Source organism: Sus scrofa, chromosome 2 (genome assembly GCF_000003025.6).
Source record: "Sus scrofa isolate TJ Tabasco breed Duroc chromosome 2, Sscrofa11.1, whole genome shotgun sequence".
NCBI lineage: Eukaryota > Metazoa > Chordata > Mammalia > Artiodactyla > Suidae > Sus > Sus scrofa.
Genome location: NC_010444.4, coordinates 80480196 through 80495977, shown reverse-complemented (window position 1 = coordinate 80495977; position 15782 = coordinate 80480196). Strand labels below are relative to the sequence as shown.

At 58.5% G+C, this 15782-nt stretch overlaps 1 protein-coding gene across 4 annotated transcripts; it reads right to left on the bottom strand.

The window, feature by feature from the left end:
* DBN1 (drebrin 1) lies at window positions 181-15375 on the bottom strand. Of its 4 annotated transcripts, none has more exons than XM_021084367.1 (15): window positions 15033-15298; window positions 10425-10480; window positions 9704-9816; window positions 9470-9544; window positions 9246-9392; window positions 9027-9104; window positions 8607-8758; window positions 8458-8521; window positions 4344-4403; window positions 4125-4248; window positions 3208-3345; window positions 2702-2872; window positions 1605-2308; window positions 1200-1302; window positions 181-1048 (listed from the first exon to the last, which is right to left on the bottom strand). In XM_021084367.1, exons 1-15 carry the CDS (start codon window positions 15116-15118, stop codon window positions 978-980), a joined length of 2142 nt encoding a protein of 713 aa, XP_020940026.1. In that variant the 5' UTR covers window positions 15119-15298; the 3' UTR covers window positions 181-977. The 4 variants fall into 4 exon arrangements, with proteins under 4 accessions (XP_020940026.1, XP_020940027.1, XP_020940028.1 ...); XM_021084368.1 differs by lacking the exon at window positions 15033-15298 and adding an exon at window positions 14231-14781; XM_021084369.1 differs by lacking the exon at window positions 3208-3345 and having other exon boundaries at window positions 15033-15375.

The window sequence follows — 15782 nt, the reverse complement described above, 5'->3', positions numbered from 1 at the left end:
TCAACCTGCTTCAAACCAGAGGCTGGTCCCCATGGAATCCTCAGACCCCACTTTCCTTGCCCATGAGGTCTTGCTTAAAGGCACCCCCTGCAGCTTTAGATGTGGGAAAAGCTGGGAATGGGGTTAGGGCAGGCAGCCCACCCCGGATCAGCCCCTGGAGGCCCGGAGCAGCAGGCCCGAAGGGATCTGGATTTCTTTATTAACAGACATGAGCACGACCTGTTACAGAAGTTTGTGCTTTCCAAAAAACAGTTACTGAACGTGAAAAAGGAACCCAAGCAAAGAGGGAGGAGGTGAAGAGGGACCACCCATAGCCCTGACCTGAATCACGCCTAGGGCCTCCAGCTTGGGACCTGCCCAGCAGGAGGGGGCAGGAAAGGGCCAGGAAGCTGAGGGGCCCCAGCTGGGCCTGCTACTTCCTTCAGGCCAGGTGGGGAGGTCAAGAGAAGGGTGGGGAAGGGGGGTCCCAGGGAACCAGAGCCCACGAGCCGTTTATTGCCATGTTTTAAAATTCGTGCAAAATATCTGAAGCCCTGGACAGAGAATACAAAGTGATATTTTTCCAAGAAACAGAAAACTAGGAAAAGAGGTGGGGGGAACATTTTCCCACCAGAGCATCCCCCCACACAGGCCCCAAAGCAGGGTGAGGCCTCCACCCCGGCCAGCTGAGTGACCAGGGAGGACTAAGATCTACAATCTGGACCGGGCAGGAAGGGGATGGAATTTGCAACAGCGTCTCAACTACCAACGGGAGGAAAACCGGTCAACTGTACAAGTCTCCTATCAACTTTTAAAAAAAAGAAAAGCTGTAAAAGTCGGGCCCTGTGGGTAGGGAAGCGGCCAAGTCCCCGGCCAGGGCCGGAGTCCAGAGGGTGCCAGGCGGAGCTGCTGCAAGTGCAGGCACTGCGGGCCGTCTGGCCAGAGGCCAGCGCAGGTGTGAGGCCTTGGCGAGGGCAGCCTGAGGACGGGCACCACCGCTAGTCGCCACCCTCGAAGCCCTCCTCCTCTTCTGGTACTGGGTCTGCATCCCAGCAAGTGATGTCGATTTCTATGGTGTGGGAAAGGGAAACAAGTTAAGGAGGTAGCCCAGCAGATCCGTGCCCATGACCCCCTAACCCCAGGAAGCTGTGCCAGCTGTGTATGAGGGGTCGCTGCCTGTCCAAACGCAGTACCCCTGCTCCACCCATTCCCAGTTCTACCTGGAGGCTTGTTGTAGAACACAGGAGGCGGGGCCTTTGCACACAGCTCTTCCGATTGGGCAAACTCCTCCTCCTGTGATTGGCTGAAGTACCCCTCACTGGCCTGCAGGAGAAAAGCCCCATGTTACTGGGCCCCACCCAGCAGGACTAGGGCTGACCTACCAAGCCTGAACACGTTTCCCCAGCAACCCAGCAACCAGTGATTCCATCAGTGGTTGCCAGGGAAACACAGATGCCTGCCTTGGGAATAAAACAGAGTGGCCCAGGCAGGGGGAATGAACTAGAGCTGTTCCCCCCACTCCCTACAGTGTGGGTCAGAGTGGGACGGGGTTACTGCTGCAAGCCTGAGGAAGGCAGGGTTAGCCCCCTGCTCAAGCCCCTCCCACCAGGAAGCCCCAGCCCCACCTGGGTCCCCTCCTTCTGGGTGGTCTCGCCATTGGTCAGCAGGTGGGGCTCTGGCTCTGGCTCCAGCTCCGGCTCCGGCTCTGGCTCCCGATCCGGCTCTAGATCCAGCTCCTCTAGAGCTGAGGGCAGAGTTGGAGCCTGAGGGACAGCCAGCGACACCCCTTCTACTTCCTCCTCTTGGTCACAGAAGGTAGCGGGCGGCTCAGGAAGCTCATCAAAATTAAGAAGATTAGCACTGCCTTCACCTGCTGGTGGCAGTGGCTCCTGAGCCACCTCGTCCAGCAGGGGCACCTCTGCCAGAGGGACCTCAGCACCCGAGGGTGGTGTGGGGGCCCTAGGCTCAGCCTGGGGTGCAGAGGCCTCCTCCCCATTGCCAGGCCATAGGTCAATGAGGCTGGCAGCTGCAGGGGTGACAGTGTTGGCAACAGCGGTGTCAGCAGCGGCAGTGTCGGCTTCAATGGCATCAGCTACCAGGGTGTCAGCTGCAGAGGCTCCAGCCATGGCAGGCTCTAGAGGGGCAGCCAGGACAGCCTGCTCTGTAGACGCCATGAACATCAAGTCCTCCGGGGGGCTGCCTCGGCCCTGGGGAGGCTCCGGTGCCTGAGGGGGCTCCTCCACAGGGCCAGCCCAGGCCTGAGGGGCTGCTTCTCTGGCTTCCTTGCTCGTCTCTTCACTATCCAGGCCAGGGCTGGGCTCCTGGGTTTCTGACGAAGCAGAAAGGAGACATGATCAGCTCCCAGCAAAGGATGAGGGCCCTGGGCAGCCACCAGTACAGTTCCCTGCCCCCTGGCTGAGGAATCAGCCACCTCCAGGAAAGAAGGCCTCCAGTAAGACTTCCATGCAGAGTGCCTTCTAGCACCCACTGGCCCCCACTGCCCCTTTGCTAGTGTCTTTAAACCACTCAGCAGCACTGAGAGGAAGGCCCAGTCCCCACTCCAGGGAGACACTGAGGTTCACAGAGGGCAGGTCTGACCAGGGGTCCCCCACACAACCATTCTCAGGGCAGTGCAGTCTGGGTGATGGGTGGCCCAGATCCCTGGGAGTTGTTACTATGGCCATCTGGGTTCCCAGCCCAGAGGCCATGGCCACTCACTCACCTTGGGCTGGTGGGGGTGGGGGTGGCAGTGGTGGAGGCTGCGAAGATGTGACCTCATCCAGGGCCCGCTCGATCTGCTCAGCGACAGGGGTAGAGGCCGTGCTGGAGTCAGATGGGCTCCGGGCAGGAATGGGGGTGGGCGCCATCCTCCGGTGACTGTCCAGGTGGCTGCCTGTGGAACAAACCCCTAGGCTGGTCAGTGAGGGCCAAGGAGCCAGGTGGAACCAGGACTGTCCACCTTGGGGCCTGGCCAGCACCTCCTCTCTGGAGTCTGGGTGGGGGCTGGGAGCTCCCCAGGCCCCCGAGGGGCCAGACCACAGCTCCAGACCCTGTAAACCAGGCCCCTAAGGGCCAGTGCCCCTTCAGGGCCAGGGGAAAGAGACAGGCGGTACCTGCTCTAGGGACAAACACCAGAGATCAGCGGTCAGGCTGGGGGAGTGAGGGCAGGGGGCTGCTGGGAAGAGGGGCCCTCCTTACCCCCCATGGAGACCTGGGGCTGCTACCTACATGGGAGGGAGGAAGAGAGGTTTGGGGTGCGGTGACAGGTGATATAGGGAAAGGGAGTCCGTGGAGGGGAGGAGGAGGAAGAGGAGGAGGAGGAAGGCCCACTGTCCGATGCCTTTATGAAAGGGCAGTACGGACGACCTGCCAAGAGAGACAGACAGAGAGAGAGACAGAGGACAAGAGAGGGTCAGTCTCCCCACCCCCACCCCCAGGCCTCACCCACCCCCAGGGCTGGCCCTGGATGTTCAAACTGCCTTCAGTCAGGGCGCACATTCAGCCAAGCTGGGCCAGAGCCTCAAGCCATCAGACGACTCCCAGCAGCACCAGCCGTGCACAGCAAAGAGCCTGACACACCACAACGCAGCCAGCCTCTGGGCAGCACACGCCTGGGGACAGCCTGCCCCACCCCGGGAACCCCAGCACAGAGCCAAGCACAGGGATGAGGCAAACACTCAAGAGCAGCAGAGAGGGAGTGGAGGGGTGCTTCAGGGAGACGCAGAAGCCGCATGGGGAGAATCCAAACAGGAACCCAGGGTACAGGCTCCTGGCTGCTCAAACTCAAGGCCGGGGCAAAAGCCCACCCCACATGCACCCACAGCTTTTCAGACAAGACCTAGTTCAACCCCAGCCAGGCCACTCCCTGCAGCAGGGGCGGGGGGTGGGGCACGCTTTAGCCCCTGTCAGAGCTGCCCAGATGGCCTCTAGCACAACCCCTTATCCAGCCCAGGCCCAAAGTGAACCCCACCAGAGCTCTTCTCAGCCCTGCCACCTGGGGGCAGTGGATGGAAGCACACTTGACGATGGCCTTGCCTTCTCCAAGGCGTCCTCGGGCAAGGCTTCCCTTCCAAGAAAGATTCCAAAGGGGTTCACGGCCAAAACCTGAGGAGTGGGGGTTGGGTGGGGGTGGGACCTGGGACTACCTGGTCGGTGGTTGAAGGGTGAGGGCACATCACAGCTGCCTGCAGAGGCCGATGCGACTCTTTCCTGCTGCTTGAAGAACTCCCGTGGGTTATCAGGTCGCTGGGCAATAATGGCCGCTGCCTCCTGGAGGCACAAGGAAAAGGTCCAAGTCAGGGCCAGGCCGGGCCCAACTGAGGCAGCTGTGCCAAACTCAGCTGCCCCATCCCACCAGCTCTCACCTCTACCTCCGATTCTGACTTCTTCATCTGGGTCTCTTCCTCCTCATCCCGCTGGTCACCCTGGAAACCAAAGGGATGGTGTTCTAAGCCCCCATCCCTACAGTTCTTGGCTTTCTTAGAGCCCCCACAACCCGGCACCACCATCACGACCCAGTCACACAGCACCTTCTCTCCATCTGCAAGGCCCCCAGCTGCCTCATCCCCAGTCCAGACAGGCCCCTGGGCACCCAAAGCCATCCAGAAGAGCTCCCCACCTTGTAGCTAACTTTTCTCCAACCTCCTACCTCAGCACCTGGCCAACCACACACCCAATCCAAGACTGCTGCCTGGATCCTGGTATCACGACTAAAGTTTCTTCCTTAGTCTCCTACTTCTTTGCTCTCTTTCTCCCCATTTCTTCTCTATAGACCCTGAAAGGACCTTTCCAAAACATTAGTCACCACCACTTAAAAATCAGGTTTCTCTAGTTCCCGTCATGGCTCAGAGGTTAATGAATCCGACTAGGAACCATGAGGTTTCGGGTTTGATCCCTGGCCTTGCTCAGTGGGTTAAGGATCCGGCACTGCCGTTAACTGTGGTGTAGGTCACAGACGGCTCGGATCCCACGTTGCTGTGGCTGTGGTGCAGGCTGGGTCAACAGCTCCGATTAGACCCCTAGCCTGGGAACTTCCATATGCCCCACATATGCCATGGGTATGGCCCTAAAAAGAAGAAAAAAAAAGAAAAAATCAGGTTTCTCACTAAAATTTCAGTTTCTCTTAAAATGCCAGAACTTCTGGCAACATGGGCCTGTGTACCCCAAAGCAGCCAAAGGCTACAGCTGTACTGCAGCTGCCCTTATATGGGGCATGTGCTGTCCAGATCGCCAGTCCCCACCACTGCCTACTGCCCCTCACCTGCCCACTTCACTGTCTTGAGATTGCAACCCTGGGAATAAAGACAGATGGGGCCCCTTGCTTGGCCCATCCTCCCCTCTCTGCCTGATCTAGTCCATCACCTCTCCCAACAGTCCCCTGCCACCTTCACTTGCCCACATCCTGTGAGATGCAGACATAAAGTCCTCAGCACCATGTAGTCACAGTTCCTGGAACATACGTACCATTTCCCACCTCCGTGCCTTGGCATGAATCTCTCTCCCCACGTGCCTCACCCCCCACCTTGGGCCCAACTCTTCCTGCTTCCAACCTCAGCTTGGGCACTGCCTCCTGGAGAAGACATCACCTGGCCCTTTCAGGTCATTTCCTTCTCTGGGTCCCATAAGGAGTTCCAAGCATACACCACGGATTACCGTGTCATAACTTCCTGTTTCTGAATCATCTCCCCACCCTCTGTGGATGATACAGGATGAGAACTCATGTACCTGTGTGAGTGGCCAGCCCACCTCAGATGGTACCTATTGACTCAGTTGAACTCACCACACCCAAAGCCTCTAGGGGGTTTTCAGCCCAACCACCACTTTGTGTCTTTGGAATGAATCTAAACTCCTCCCTCTGACCTCACTCTCTCTTCCCAAAGGGCTTCAGTAAGGCTCCTTGCCATCCCCAAAAATGTACATCCCACCAGCCTTTGCCCCAGCCTAGTATGACTTCACTAGTTTCCTCTGCCTCGTTCAAAAAAGGACCAGAAGTTCCTGTCATGGCTCAATGGAAACAAATCTGACTAGCATCCACGAGGACAAAAGTTCTTTTTTTTTTTTTTTTTTTGGTTTTTAAGGCTGCACCCGTGGCATGTGGAGATTCCCAGGCTAGGGGTCCAATTGGAGCTACAGCTGCCAGCCTACACCACAGCCACAGCAATGCCAGATCCTTAACCCACTGAGCGAAGCCAGGGATCGAACCCCCAACCTCATGGTTCCTAGTCGGATTCGTTTCCACTGTGCCATGACGGGAATTCTGAGGACACGGGTTCGACCCCTGGCCTTGCTCAGTGGGTTATGGATCTAGCATTGCCGTGAGTTGTGGTGTAGGTTGCAGATGTGGCTCAGATCTGATATTGGTGTGGCTGTGGCTGTGGTGTAGGCCAGCAGCTGCAGCTCCAATTTGACCCCTAGCCTGGGAACCTCCATATGCCGCAGTGCAGCCCTAAAACACAAAAAGACAAACAAAAAAAGACCAGAGGCAGCTTACCACACAAAAACCTTAACTACCAACACTGCGGAAGGCACAGAAGCAAATTAGCGCTGGGGTATGAAAGGGACATCAGTACACTAACCATAAAGGTTTACAGCATTGCTGGGCCGGAGCATCCTCAGATAAATGGAAGCGCAGGTAAAAAGGGAACTCGGATAAGGAAAGCAATTCTTTTTTCTTTTTGGCCTGGTGTGGGATCTCAATTCCCATAAAGGGACTGAACCTGGGCTGCAGCAGTGAAAACACAATGTCCTAGCCACTGGGCCACCAGGGAAGTCCCAAGGAATGCAATTCTTATCAGAACAAAGAAAGGTCAATAGCTCCTTAAACCAAGATAAAGCATTTTAAGATTCTACATTCCAAAGTTTCTCATGTGAGAACTTCTTTAAAGGACCTGAAGTTGTTAGGTCACCACAAGGACCTGCTAGAACACCTATGGTCACTGTCACAGGAGCCATACTTGAAGGGCCAGATGACACTATAAGATAATGATATAAGACTTTAGGCCTTTGCCTGAAACACTGGTAACTGGTGATGAGGAATCAGTTCAAGGGGTTCACTGTACTGTTCTTTCTACTTGTGTGCGTGTGTGTGTGAAATTCTTCACAACAATAAGTTTTTTCAAAAAGCCCTTGCTCTGAATGGGTAGACAAAATCTGGTATACATATACAGCGGAATATTAATAGCTTTCAAAAGGAAAGACATTCTGACACATGGATGAACCTTGAAGATATTATGCTGTAAAATAAGCCAGTCACAAAAGGTAAAATAGTTGCATGATTCCACTCACACGAAGTACTTAAGAGTAGTCATATTCATAGAGACAGAAAGCAGAGCAGTTGCCAGGGGCTGGGGGAGGGGGCAATGCGGAATTAGTGTTTAATGGGTACAGAGGTTCAGTATGGGATGATAAAAAAAATCTGGAGATAAACTGTGGTGATGGTTGTACAATATAAGCACACTTAATGCTACAAAACTATACACTTAAAAATGCTTAAAAGCGCACATTTTATGTTGTGCACATTTTGCCACAATTACAAACACACTAATTCACCAATCAATTCTAAAAGGGCATTGTCTATTTTGTTCTCCACTGTGTTTCTAATGCCCGGCACAAGGCAGGTGGTAAGGGTTTGTTGAACAAATGACTGACGCTGGAGCTTACAATCCACCATGTCCTCTCCAGCCCCCAGGGGCTAATGTGAGTGGAATGACCTATGACAGCCACCTGATGCCTGCAAGGCTGTCTTGCCCCCTCCTCCCAGCCTCCTGTGGGTGTGACCCTGGAGTGTGAGTCCCCACAGCCCAACAGCTGACCATCAAAGTCCCAATCCAGAAGAGTGCTGCCCATCTCCTGTCCTGAACTGCACCATTCTCAGCTCTGAATGACCTTACCTAGTTCTCACATATAAAATTCAATTTAAAGCATGAAGATTTGACGCCACTGTGATTGTGAGAAGGTTAACCCATGATGACCCTACAGGCCATCCCAATGTTTGGAGGTTCAGACAGCATGCTTGGAACAAGGGCCTGCTCTGAAGAAGACACTATGCATGTGTATACACAGATGCTCAGAGCACCAGGCCAGATTCATTCAGTGGCTCTGAAGCATTCTGGTGTAGGGACCAGGCCTCAAGTTTTATAAGTGCAGGAAGCATGTCTAATCCACCCTGAGCCCCTCAGGCCCTGCGGGGAGGTGCAGGAAGAGCCTGGTCAGTGATAGTCTGAGTCAAAGTAGATTTTCAGCCTAGAGCATAAGCTTCTCCAAGGAGGTCTCTTTCCAGAGCCAGGAAACAGAGCCCCGCACGATCAGGTGCCAGGCCTGACACTGACATTGCATGGCGCCCCATGCCCATGCAGTGGTGCCTAGCATGTCCAGCACTGTCCCCAAGATGCTGATCCTCCTCCCATCAAGAGGCCTAGGAACACAGGGACCATCCTCACTTCCCTGACCAGGAGACAGGAGCCCTGGCTAAGAACTTACAAAGATAGACTGCTCCTGCAACCGCCTCTTGGCCTCCTCTGCTTCTAAAGTCTGCTGTTTCCTCCTGGAACGACAAGACATGGGAACCCCTTTAGGGCGGGCATGCACACAGGCCGGGGCCCCGGGGCCCTGGGCGGGGCTGGACACACCTGTGCTCTTCAATCTGCTGCTCACGCTCACGGTAACGCCGCTCCCGCTCCTCCTGTTCCTGCCGCTCTTGCTCCATCCGCTCTTGCTCGAACCTGAGCCTCTCATCCAGGGCCTTCTTCCGCTCCTCCTCCTTCCTCAGCTCTTCCTCCTTCTGCACCCCCCATGCCAAGGCAGTGCAGGCCCTGAGCCTGGGCAGCGTCCCCTGCCCCCCCACCCATCCCCAGCCCAGGGTTCTGAGGACTCAGGGGTGAGCCCCATGGGCGGAAGGCCAAAAGGGCTCATCCTTTCAGTCGCAGGGAGCATGAGGGATGCAGACATGCTGCTGAAGGGAGGGACTTAGGGAGAGAAGCCAGAGCTACCCCAAGGGGTCAGGGCAGAGTCAGGCAGCTCAGCCTGCAGCCCAGGGTCAGGGTCCACACCTTGGCCTGCTCCCAGAACTGCTCCCGGTTAATCCGCTTCATCTCCACAGCTGCGTCCGTCTTCTGATAGGTGGTGCCCTGCAGAGTCAAGCAGCCAGGTGTGAGCGCAGCCCACAAGCCGAGTTCTCGGGAGCCCCCTTGTGAACAAAGGGTAAAGACTGAGGGGGACTGGGTGGCACAGCCCTGGGCAGGGCCAGCTTGCCCCGGGTGCTCACTGACCACTGGCTCAGCATTCTCATCCTCGCGTAGCCGCAGTCGGTGGAGCACGGGGCTGGAGAGCCGAGCCAGCCCGTTGGAGAGACGCTGCCCAATGGCGCCCGCATCTATGTCTTCCACACTGCTGGCGTTCACGATCACGTCCACACCCTGCAGCAGGAAAAGGCGTGTTATGGCAGCAGAGTTCCCTCCTGCCACCACCCCACCAGCCCCAGCCGCACTCGCACCTGGAAGAACTCGGCCACCTTCGCCACGTGGCTGGCACAAGCGCATTTGCGGGCATCAGGCACGTCTTCACCAACCTGCAAAGTACCCAAAAAAGAGAGAGTTGGGAAAGGACAAGAGCTGGTGGCAGGCTGAGGCCCCGGGCTCTCCTCCTGGGGCAAGTGGGGTTCTTTCCAGCAGTGTCAGGGGGTGGAATGGGGTGGAGGACAACCATTCCCTAGCCCACAGCTGCATACCCAGTTGATGAGCACATATTTCGGCAGAGCAGCCTGGGAGTCCTTGACGCTGCAGAAGCCATACATCACCTTCTGGTTCTCGAAGTGGCCCGAGAGCTCCTGCAAGCCCCCATCTGGGGGAATCAGGTGGGTATCAGGCCCCGTCCCCTGAGCCCCTCCCCCATGAAGGGCCTGGAACCCTAAGCAAAGACTCCTCTCGCAGGCCCCCAAGGCACCACCAGAGATCTGGAAGACCCAGAGTTCTGTGTTGGTGTGAAAGAGGCAGCAGGCAGGTGTGAGCTTTGCCTCTGAATCCCCCAGGACCTTGAAGAAGGACTGAGAAAGTGTTTGTTCTTCACACATCAAGTCTCACGTGGTGCTAACACCCAGTGGGTGAGATAAAGTAAAGCCTTTTTTGGGCTCTGGAGAAAGTGAGGTGATCTGGCCATCCCTGCCAGGCCCCTTGCTGCCGAGCTGAGTGACTCTGGGCAAGTGACTCTCCCTCTCTGAGGCTCAGTCTTCTCATAATCAAACAGGAAACAAGGCTCCCTTCCTCCCTCCCTGGGGAGCTTCAGGATGATGGGAGGACGGACATTCACGCCAGACAAGTGTGGGTCTGCCGGACGCAGGCAGGGAGGTGGCCTGGAGCCAGACGGGTGGGGAAGAAAACAACCGGGTGGGGGAGAAAACAACCGGAGGAGGGGGGCGGAGAGGAAGGCAAAGGAATGGCTGGAATTCTTACCTCCTGATGCTGCAAGCTTGAGGTCATCTGAGCCATCCTCATATGTGTACAGAGCCCTGGGGAGAGGGAGGGGTGGCTCGGAGAACTGTCAGGGCCCAGGCAGCCAATTTTGGGTGGAGATGGCTCTGGGGGGTAGGAGGGACACAGAGGGGGCAGGACAGGAGGGGGGTTCTGGCCCAGCACTTGAGCCTTGTCTCCATGACAACAAGGCTAAGCACTGTTTCTGGCTGGAACCCAGTGGGGGACAGCCTGGGGATCTGATGGAGGGAGGCCAGGTCAGGTGGCGGGTAGGCAATAGGGGAGAAACTGCTGCCCAATCCCTCACTTCCAGCGAGCCCATGCACGGCATCCTCAGAGCCTTGGCCCTAGCAGCCTGCAATCCAACCAGCGGTGTGAGATGGAGATTCCAAGGCGACGGTTCCTTGGTTACCGTTCCTTGGCTACAGCTCCTCATCCCCCATTGGCCGTTGCCAGGAACCTACCTGGCGCGTGCCTCAGTACCCATCGCCCCTCCCCCCACAGTGGGGGGCGGGGAGAGAGAACCTGGTGCTGCAAAGCTCTGGGCATCCCCTGGTAACCATGGCAACCCAGCAATTGGCACTTGACTGGCCCACCCCAGCTGCATTCACCAGAACACAAAGGACCCTGGGGACACGCCCTCAGCCTCAATCTCTGCCTCTCTGAAATGGGGATGAGGTCACCATGGTCACTCTGGCCTGGACTCTGGCCCCTGGGGGGCTGTGCTCTCCTGGCCTTCCAGCCCTAGGCCGCCTCCACCCTGGCTAAGGCTCTGGCCTCCTGGGACCGATAGTCTTTCCTTCCCTCTCAGCTGACCTAGCAGCCTTCCTCCTTCCTCCTCCTCCCTAGCTTCTTCTCCACAGGCCACAGGGACACAGCATCCATTACACAGAAGGGAAGACAGCGACACCTCCTCCCCAGGACCCACTTGGGGGACAGGCTTGAGGCAGGAAGAAAGGCCAAGTTTCAGGGCTGCAGAAGGCTCAGCCCCTCCCCCAAGCTCCCCTCTCCCTACTGCAGAGGCGGGGGGGCTAGGAGAGGAGGCAGGAGCACTGGAGAGATGCAGATGGAAAAGACGGTGAGTGACAGGGACAGGAGGCAGAAAGAGAAGGCAAGACAAGGACGGAAGTGAAGGGATGAAGAGAAAATGCAGGAGCGGGGAGAGAGGAAGACAAGGGGGAGGGAAGGAAAGCGGGAGGAGACAGAGGGAGGGAGGAGGGAGGAAAGGAAAGAGGAAGGAGGGAGGAAGGAGGGCCTGTATCAGGCCCAGCCCCATGAGGTCAGCACAAGTCACTGCGGGAGACAAATGGCCCCCCAGACTCCTCCTTTTCAGGATCCCTCCCTCTTAAAAGGGACACAGGTGGGCTGTGGGGCCGGGAGCTCCTGCTCCAACTGTTGCCCAAGCTCCAGCCCTGGCAGCTGCTTCTCAACACAGCTGTCCCACCACCTGTCCAGCCACCCTCACCCACCACGCAGAACAAAGGGCCCTCAGAGAAGCAGGGTCTGCCCCTCTCCATCCCAGAGATGAGAAACTGAGGCAGAGCTCCAAGATTCTGGGTCCCAGACACTGTCTGGCCGTCACACCTCCCTGGGGTGACTTGTCAGCCTCTCCCAGGCTCTCCAAGGAACCCTGGCTCCTCCCAGGAACACCTGTCCTGCCCCTTCCATTCTTTACTCCCAGCCACTCTTCCCTCCTGCAGCTTTGGCCTTCACCTGGTAAAAACCACAGCTAAGTTCAAAGACTTCAGCAGGACTTCGATGCTGAGCTCCGCCCCACCTGCCTTTCTAGCCAGACTTCTGTATCCACAACAGACATTTGGGTCACACTGGATGGCTCCCTGATTCCCAGCACAGTTCTGGCTCTTTCCCAACCTGGAGCCTTTGCATATGTGGTTCCCTTCACAGGAAGGCCAGACCTGCTTCTCCACCCCATGCCCTCAGGGCCCCAATGCCAGCTCCCCAGGAAGCCCTGCTCTGAGCCACAGCCCCCTAGAGCACTTGCCACACCCCAGCAGAGATGGGAAGAGATCCTGAACCTGCCCCGGATCTCCCTAGACCAGTGCTTCTCAAACTCACTAGAGGTGGCCTAAGCCTTGGGTGGGCGGGAGTTGGTGAAACTGCAAGGAATCAGAATGGGGGAGCCCAGGAATCTACATGTCTCACCATCTCCAACCCCCAGAGACAGACACTGCCCTAGACCGTGAGCTTCGTGGAGGTCTCAGTCTCTCAACACAGAGCACAGAGCAATACCAGCAGGTGTTTGCAATAGTGACACAAACTCTGAGAAACCATCTGGGCCAAATTGGACTGGGGTGAGGTGGGAGCTGGAATGTAGTAGCCCCAGGGAGATCCTGGGGGTCAGCTGAGGATGGGGGGGGCTCTGGGCAGGTGGATTCCTCAGGACAATTGCACTCAGGATGTCAGAACTGGAAGGGCCTTGGGTATCCCAGATATGGCTGCACCCAACCCCCTTTTCAGGAGGACCAGAGAGGAGCAGAGAGCTGTGTGTGGTCATGCAGTGAGTAGGGTCACATCCAGGATACTAGTTCTTCTCACTACACAACCTGACTTCCTGGAGCCCCTGCTCCCAGCACCAGGGCAATGTTCCATTTCTGAGGCCATGGCATCTATGAGCCATCTATCCCTTCAGAGGCAAAGGAAGGGAGGGCAGGGCCAAGCCGCCTCTGTCCAGAGAGCAATTTTACCCCAGATGCCCTCCTCCAGCCTGAGTACAGGGTCTGCCCCTGAGTCTTGAGACCCCACTGTATCCCTGGCTCTGTGCTGGGGGCACTAGTGCCCTATTCTGCAGGATGATCCTCACATCTTTTCTACCAAATGTTTATCTGGGCCCTTGGGAGTGAGCAAATGTGTGTATGTGCGAGGGTGCATGTGTACATCTGTGTGTGTCCCACACACAACCCAGATTGGGGGGGGGTGACGCACGCGAGTGATGAATAATTGGCTTTGGCCACATGGATGCTGCTGTGGGGTGGGAGCCCAAGACTCTGCTGAGCAGGATGTGGGCCAGGAGTGGTTGTGGGAGCTCTGATTTGGGGAGGGTTGGGGGAAATTGGGTGGTGGCAGGCAGCCCCCCAAGACTGGAGAGGAGGGCCTTCTGAAGTGAGCTTGAGAGAGGCACAGCCCATATCCCAAGGCCAGCTCCTCCACCAGGCCAAGCCGGCCACTTGCCCTGAACTCCTCCCATGATCTCAGTCTCCCTGGGGCAGCGCTGGGACAACGGGTGGGCTGCCTGCCCACTTAGCCTGTGCTGGCCTCTTCTGTGACTGACCCGCAGGACACGAGAGCTTGCTTGTCTCTCGAGTCCATCCCTCCGGGCCTGGCCTCCCGCCAGTGCTGCAGTAGCGTGGCATGGACGCCTGGCCATCTTGTCCCCTCCTCCAGCCCCCAGGTCAATGTCCCTACCCTACTGCCCTCTCAGCATGAGGGTGGGGCCAGCCCAAGTGAGGTCCATGAGACCTGCCTTCACTCTGTGACTCAGTTTCCTGCCTGCCATGGGAAGAAGCCTAGGGAACAGAATGGGCACCTTCCCCAGGAGAAGAGTATTTTGGGGGGCTGATGATTTCTGAATGGGGCAATGAGGAACCCTTCGGCTTTCCTGCCACACTGAGGACTCCATCCCCTGAGCAGGTGGTCTATCCCCTCCCATAGCCCAGTGGGAGACAACAGCTGGCACGAGGGGGAGAAGGCAGGCCAGCTCCTCCCCCAGCAGGAAGCTGAGAGCCCCTTGCCACTGGGCCACTGGGTTATGGCTCAGTGGATCTACTCACCCCCTCATCCTTCTCCAGGAACTCCCTCCACATTAGTGCCCCTGGGGTCTTCCTCGCGGGAACCCCACCTGGTTCCCTAGGCAGGCAGTTCAGTCCCTTTGGCATGTCCCAACCCAGCCGCCTGGTCCCTGCAATCCCCATCGGGCTGTGGATCCCTGCCTCCTCGACCCCTGAGGGAACAGGAGTCACTTGGCGGTGGCTATGTGGCAATGAACGTCTTTCCATCACACCCCAACTCTGAGAGGCCCCCCGGTGGGCGGGGCGCCCCGGCCCCCAGCCCGCTCTGCTCCTCCCCCCGCCCTGGCTTTCCTTTGTGCTCTGGCCGGGCCGGGCTGGGCCGGGCAGACTGCACTCGCTCTCATAGCTGGTCCCCGCCCCGTCCCTGCCCGGTCCTTGCCCGCTCGAAGGTGGCGAAGGTGCCCTTGGCCGCCCGGTGCACACCTGTCCCCCGGGTCCGGGGCGGAGGGAAGGGGGCGGGGGATGGCCTCCCGAAGGGCCAGGAGGCCCCGGGCCACACATCTGGACCCTGCGTCTCCCCAGCTCGCGTCCGGCCACCGCTCCCAACGCGCGACTGGGGCCGCCTCCGGGCGCTCGGGGCCGCCGGTGCCCCGCCTGGCCCGCCCGGCCCCTCCCCCGGCGCGCACAAAGGCAGCCCCTCCCCAGCCCTCCCGGGCCGCTGCACCATTTCGGGGTCTCCCCCTCCCTCCCGGCTGCTGGGCGGCGGGGCCGGGTGGAAACAAAGGCGCGGCGGCGGCGGCAGCGCGGGGACAAAGGGGCTGGGGGGCGGGGGCGGGGGGCTCACCAGTCGGCCGAGCTCTCCTCCCGAATCACCTCCTCGTAAGCCGCCAGCAGCTCCAGGCGGTGGCCGCTGAAGCTGACGCCGGCCATGCTGCGGGCCGGACCGAAGCCGAACGGACAGACGCACGGACGGACGGACGGACGGAGAAGGAGGGAGGGAAAGAGGGAGTCGCCGCGCCGCCGCTGCCGCCTCAGAGCCTCTGCAGCGTTGCGAGCTGAGCGAGCCAGCGGCCGGGGGAGGGGAGCCGGCCGGCGGGGGGCGGGGGGCGCTGGCTCCGCCCGGCTCGCTCCCTCCGCGCGCTCGGTCCTAGCGCCGCCCCGGCCCAGCCCAGGGGGAGGCCCGCCCCCCCTTCCCGGCCTGCCTCGGGCGCCCCCACGCCCCTCGCCCGCAGCCCCTGCGCGCCTCGCCCGGGCGGCTCTACCCCTCTGCGCCCGGGGGCTGTCCTTCCCACGTCCCAAACTCTCACCTAGGGTGTTTCCAGCCCGCCTGACGCCCTCACCCCTTTCCCCCAGACGCAAACGCAGCCCGTCCCCACCTCACCAACCCCTTATGCAGGCCCAGCTTCGGTCCCAAATCCACTCCATTCCAATCCGGCCCAGCCCCATTCCGTCCTTAATTGATCTCTACTCCAGCCTCGTCCCCACTCCTGGTCCATCCCAACCTCCCAGCCCTAACCCATTTCATCTGCAGCCCATCCCCACCTCTGAAAGGCCCGTTCCTAATCAATCCTCATCACTGTCCGCTGCCCTGTTC